The sequence below is a fragment of the Cyclopterus lumpus genome, chromosome 23, assembly GCF_009769545.1.
Source record: "Cyclopterus lumpus isolate fCycLum1 chromosome 23, fCycLum1.pri, whole genome shotgun sequence".
NCBI lineage: Eukaryota > Metazoa > Chordata > Actinopteri > Perciformes > Cyclopteridae > Cyclopterus > Cyclopterus lumpus.
This window is the reverse complement of record NC_046988.1, coordinates 11,153,157-11,159,515: the sequence shown is the minus strand read 5'-3', so window position 1 is coordinate 11,159,515 and position 6,359 is coordinate 11,153,157. Positions and strand designations below refer to the sequence as shown.

General features: G+C 39.3%; 1 protein-coding gene across 2 annotated transcripts; it reads right to left on the bottom strand.

Moving 5' to 3' along the window:
* Window positions 1–1,275: 1,275 nt before the first annotated feature.
* ndufb2 (NADH:ubiquinone oxidoreductase subunit B2) lies at window positions 1,276–4,615 on the bottom strand. 2 transcript variants are annotated; one of them, XM_034525909.1, is made up of 5 exons: window positions 4,537–4,615; window positions 2,924–3,034; window positions 2,601–2,745; window positions 1,795–1,870; window positions 1,276–1,379 (listed from the first exon to the last, which is right to left on the bottom strand). In XM_034525909.1, exons 2-4 carry the CDS (start codon window positions 3,007–3,009, stop codon window positions 1,796–1,798), a joined length of 306 nt encoding a protein of 101 aa, XP_034381800.1. In that variant the 5' UTR covers window positions 3,010–3,034; window positions 4,537–4,615; the 3' UTR covers window positions 1,276–1,379; window position 1,795. The 2 variants fall into 2 exon arrangements, with proteins under 2 accessions (XP_034381800.1, XP_034381799.1); XM_034525908.1 differs by lacking the exon at window positions 4,537–4,615 and having other exon boundaries at window positions 2,924–3,483.
* Between the last annotated feature and the right edge of the window lie 1,744 nt (window positions 4,616–6,359).

Genomic DNA, 6,359 nt, shown 5'->3' with positions numbered 1-6,359 from the left:
TAGGAATTACGAGTCAGTCGCTCGGACTAAAAACCCGAAGACAAGAAATGACGTGTGTTGCGTGATATCCTGCTTAATTTATTTGTCGATTTTTTTTATTTTGGATTTTTAATGTTTTTATGGATTCTGAATGATGTATTTATTATTTGAGAGAATGATTTTATTATATTTTGACCTTGAAGTCTCGGCTATTGCGTTTTTCAAAAGTTTTTTTTATAGGGTTATTGTTCTCTTTCTCTATAAACACATGCTTTTTGTAAATGTGGATCTTTTAGAGTTCATGTGATCATCATCTGTTGAGTAGAAATTTATCTACAAATCTTTTATTACCTTCTATTTTGTCACAACTCTTTCCCCGATTGAATAGTGTTGATTCTTGTATGTTCCGGTTTCCTCTTCTCTCTGTAGATACAGGTGTTGGGGCCGTGTGCAAAATAGAAACTAGGTTAGGTTGAGAAACCTCAACGTCCATATTTACACCTGAGCTTTTTCCAACTAGTGCCAGTTATCATTTAGCAACAAAAAAAAAAACTAGTATTCTGAGCCACTGTGGTCGATCCAAAGTAGTCGATGCATTCAGAAGAAGTGAACGTTGTGGAACTTTAAAATAGGATGAGTGAGATTTTTTCCTTTTTTATAAAGAAAATCCAGTGCTGATGCGTGCAGTTCTTCACTCTCAGGGAATGATGCCATGGACATAACCTTCGATTAACCCACCAGCCACGGTGTTCTCAGCACTCGCTCAAGACTTTAAAGATTCACCTCTTTCATGGTAATTACAAGCTGTGCTTTAACCAGTCAGTCGTTGTCCCTTTTACAACTTCTGTTATGGATTCAGTATTGACAAAGAACCAACTTAAAAAGAAAGCATTAATCACATTGCCACTGATTTCCTCCTTTTTTCTTCCTTACACTACACTTTCACCTCTTTAACTTTCTGCATGTCACGTCATTGAAAACACGAGCTGGCCCGCAGGCAGGGTTTGTAAGCTCTTATCCATCGTACAGAATCTGTCCCATTTTGATATGCAGCTTTCTTGGCATTCGTGTTATGTGCGTTTTTTTTTTCCTCCCCAGATTTAAATGGCTTATGATTTTAAATATACAAACACTGGCTAACTGTGACACTGTTAATGCATTGCATTTTGTTTCTGCATTTCAAAAATTGCGTGTAAATAAAAAAATTAAAAAAACAACATGCTTTTTTTTTTTTTCACACAAGCTGTACATGTTGAAGTCTATTATACTGTGGTTTTACATTTAAAAAAACAAACAACCGTTTAACAAAGAGTTTTATTAGTCTATGTACAGAAATGACTTTCAGAATATCCTGGAGATTTCCACAGACTTATCCAGCAGCTTGAATCCCTCATGGTGATCTACAGACAAATAAGATCATGTTTACAGCATTTGACAAAATGGAAGAAAAAAAACCTCAGTTTCCAATTTATTAGGTACACCTAAACTACATTGCTGCCACAAATCTTCCTTCATGAATCTTAAAGTTTCATTTCTGTTAACTGTATGTAGTTGTGGTACTAATTTTTAATGTGTATATTAAGTTTAAATTCCTATTACAATAAGTTGTGCAGCCCTCATCTGAGAGCTGAAACACAGGCTTGTAAATAAGACATGCACAAACATGTTGACAGCATCAGAAAATATTAATTACTTAGAGCAGGTTCTCATTGTGCATTTTGACTCTACATTTGGATTATATATTAGAAGTAAAAACCTCTTCTCATTGGTTACCGTACGAGTCCTCGTTTAAACAAAGGAAAATGAAGAAATTACCTTATTCCTCGTCGTCCGCTGGGATTCCAAGCTCTTCATCTGTCCATGCAGAGGCGTCAGGCCAGGGGAAGTGACCCTACAGAAGAGGCAACAACCTTCATTTAACGTTTCCATTTTGATCCTGTCAGCTTTGTACAGTATGGCATACTGTAGATAAACTAGTAAGAATGCACACATTACGAATACAGAAACTGATTAACTACTTTCCATCTGTTTTTTATGTGCATCACGTTCAAACAAAAAAGATTTTGCATTAAGATGCAACATTTCCCACACCAAATTATTCTATATGGCGGTGCATCTACTTTCCATCTTGATGCAAATCACTTTTTGCTGCAACCAAAATGTCCAGCAAGTTTGTCACAGGTTCATCTCATTTTATAATAAAAACTTTATTTGTGGTTCAGAGGATGTTTGTAATGAACAACTCTGCCTCCTTTACATGTCAATGAACGATCATACGTATGAATCCGAGTCCCATTTTAAGTCTTTCATTCAACCAATACACAGATACATAACTAAGTAAAAGTAGGTCTGTGTATTACTTATGTTGTATCACTACTGTACACCAGTCTACTAATACTATATATTATATTTAATTATATATACATTTACTTCTGCACTATTTAGGGTCTTAAGTGTTTTTCTTCTTATACATGCATGCATTTCAAACTTGACGCAAGTCAAAGTAGCTGTAGATTTAGCTCTAATATATACAGTATATATTTATAGCACAATATGTGCCCATGAACTACAAGGGGGCTGGATAGCGTGTACAAAGTGTGTAATACAACACGTTTACTTACCATGACTGCATCAGGGTCGTGCCAGCAATGCCACAGGATCCAGAACCACATGGCACCGCTAAGGAGCTCCGACTGGAACTTCTGGTTCTTCGTTATCTGAGGATATGCCCTGTACTGGGGCTCGATGTGCGGCCCATCGCCCGCCCTAAAACACACAAACACAATTCAAATATTATGTAATATAATATATACGTAAATAACAGATAATGTAGACTGCTATTTAAGATCGTGTTAAAGTTTAGGGGTTAAAGAACATAAATGATAATACATAAATGTATTTTCTATAGCTGACGTAAAACGCTAGCGGGCGTCACAAGACTTACTTTCTGGTCGTTATCTTTTGCGTACTGCGTCTGAGGAGCTGACTTCCGGTCCGAAGAACTCCCAACGCCCGTCCTAGAGAAGACATGGCTGCTTCCTAAGCGAACACCAGTCTTATTTGGGGTTATTTGTTGAGATTTAGATAGAGTACTGTTCTGTTCGTCGAGGAGTCACCTTCTCCTCTTGTCAATAAGCGACCTCCCAATAACGATGGCTGTGATTGGACAGAGAGGGGCTACTTCCGTTGTTTCTCTGTGATGATTGGCTGACAGCGCCCTCTACTGGTCTCCAAGAGACGGGACTTTCCCTTTGAGTTCTGCTGTCAAATATTTATGTTTTTTTCCTGCACGGTTTAGGTACATGTATTTTAACATACGCACTAATGCATCAGTGATATGAATCCAAAAATATAATTTCTAATAAGCATATAAGGGTCAATTTTCTGCACAATGAGTACCTTTACTTATGATACTTTACATGTCATTTAGCTGACGCTTTTATCCAAAGCGACTTACAACCATGTTACATTCATACACTGTAGACACAGCTACAGGGAACAATTCAGGGTTAAGTGTCTTGCTCAAGGACACATCGACCTGATTGAAAGACGGACCTGCTAACCACTGACCCAGTCGTCCACATGATACTTGAATGTTGCCAATAGGGCTTTGCATGCATGATTTAGACGTGGAGGAGTATTTTCCGTGTGGTATTGTTACTTTTACGTAAATAAAAGGACCTGAATACTTCTTCCACCTCTGAATAAAAAATGACATGCATTGACTAAGTTGAGTGAAATATTGTTTTGTTGTATTTAGGTCATAGTTGTCAGAATAAATCCAAAATGTATAGATTAGAATTTAACTCTTGTTTATTTAAATAAAACTGTTAACGCTTAACACAAAACAAATCGTATTAATAAAAACAATTAAGTTCACAAAAATACCGTAGCCTGTAATTTTGTCCGTTTTGCCTGCAAGGTCCACTAGATGGGGTCAAACGCTCAAACAAAGAGGGTGATGGGAGCTCTAGTGGGTGCTGTACTGTCGAGCATGACCGTCTATCTTTAAGAGAAAGACTGTTCAACATCGGTGTGAAAAGTGGCAAAGGGACATTAGGTGCTTATGTAACTGGGTTATACAGAGATCAGCAAATAATTCAAATTTAGGTTTTTCCTTTCATTTGTCACATTATCAAGGAAAAACGTGGTTTTATAGGGCAACACAGCCCATAAAAAAAAGATGTAAAATCCTATGCACACGGTTCATATCTCGGTCTGGTGCCGTTTGTGAATTGAACCAGAACATTCACTCCTCACGATGTGAAACAGGAAATAATAACATTGTGGCGAGAACGCGCACGGCGCCGCCGCCCAAAAGTGCGCGACCTCGACGACCAGTGCACTAAAAGAAAGGAATCCTCGACGCCATCTTGTTCCCAGTCAACAACGATAACGAAGTTGGTTTAACGGCAGGAAGTCGATTTTATCGCCCGACGCCAACTGTCAATCCCCCACTCCATGTATAAAACACACGCCGTCGTGTCGCCCCGTCGACCCTTATGGCCGCCGGGAAGCCTCTGCCAATATAAATACACACACAAACTACGTTGTTACCTAATGGCGCCTGGTCGTCGATGCTCTCCGGTTGCGCCCCTCTCCCCTCACAGCTCAGAGCCCGCCCACAAACACTATCTACATGATGTCATCAGAAACCAACCATTTCTCGAAGAAAAATGCATAGATTTGTTTTTTTAAACAATGATTAAACCTCCCACCAAATGTGCAACATTATCTTTAAACATAAGGGAGGTCAGAACATCTTCGGACCGAAAACACGATGAACGGTCACGGATAAACGTCATCCTCTCCGAAGAATCGACGGTGACCGTTTTCATCGTTGCGTCCTCCACAGCCGTCTACGATCATTTCCGTTTGGAAGCGGGTGACGGTGGCTCGATGGGCCAAACTTTTACCTCCGTCCTCCCCCAAGTTTATTTCAAACAAACCTGGATGCCAGTGCACCAGCAGTTGCGGGTTTGCAGCGGTCCTGCACGAATGCGCATGCGCGGGGGGATGCGGTTTCGGGTGGGGGAGGGTCAATAAATGGAAACGATGAGAACATCCTCTCAACAAACGATGTCAAAGGGATTTCTACAAGCATATTTCTGGAGATTTGACAGAAACCGAATTACCACAACAATAAAAGCTGTCAGAAAGATTGCTGGAATGTTCTTTTTTTGTGTGTTAAACATGTCAGAGCTTATGTCTAGTGACATATATGTCTAGTAAATAAATCCAAAGGGTTGTACACTTCAACTACTAGACAGCTGATAATACAGACATCATATTTTCCAGATGCTTTCATCTGGGATTTCTTGAAAATACCAACATGTGAATGACGTGATATCTGCATGCGAGATAGAAGTTTCAGTGTTAATTGTGCGAACTTGTAGGCATTTAGGGTCCGTTTTACAATGTTGTATCCCTCTACGGTCTGCTGTCTTTATTCTGGATTTAATGCTAATGGTCAGTGTTTAACAGGTACCACTTCAAACATCAGTTCAATATACAAAATGCTGCTCTTGTGTAAGGGGTTACATAACAGCTTAGTTGCCTCCTCCTGCGTTGGATAGCAGATTTATGTGCTTCTTTTCAGCCATACGAATTGTGAAAATCAAAGTATTTGGTCCGAAATTTAAAATAAATAAATAAATAAATAAAAATAACAAAAACTTTTCAGTTTGTAATTGGCACACACATTCGTATGGCAGCAATGAGCTAATAAATAATCGTGTCTGGCCTACTCGACTCACATCTTTGTGATTCAATTGTTGCTGTAGCCCATGTATGTTTAGGTATCTAAAAAACAAACACAATGAGATATTACATGTAATATAAAACTGGCTTTATGAGGGTTTGTGTCGAGTGAAAATATGCCTTTTATCCCTGAGAGGAAGAATGAGGAAAGGAGGAAACAGGAGGGGAAGTTAGTTTAAAACAAACCTCCTGATTAAAACATTCCTGCAGCTGCCTAGCCTTTCACGAGATGATCATGAAGATTGCACGGACATTAATGTAACCAGCATACCACACTATTGTATTACAATGTGCTACACATACTGCAAGATATATTTGATGGGCTATAAATCCTAACAAAAACAACGATTAAACCTTTAGCACGTTTAATTTTCACTTATAACTTATTCAACATGCTACTCAAGTTCTACTCCAATTGTCCGTTTGAAATGCATTGTCTAAAGAGCAAAGCACAAGGTAAATCCAGACCGTTACCGACACAAATAGCAGACTTGACTGGAGGAATCACAGACGCGGACGCGCATGGAGCACGGTCACGATGCCCCTGTGAAATCGGGAGTGTAGCCCCGCAGTATGTGGAGGCGGAGCTCGGGTTTAGTGATGGGAGGGAGGGGGGCTCG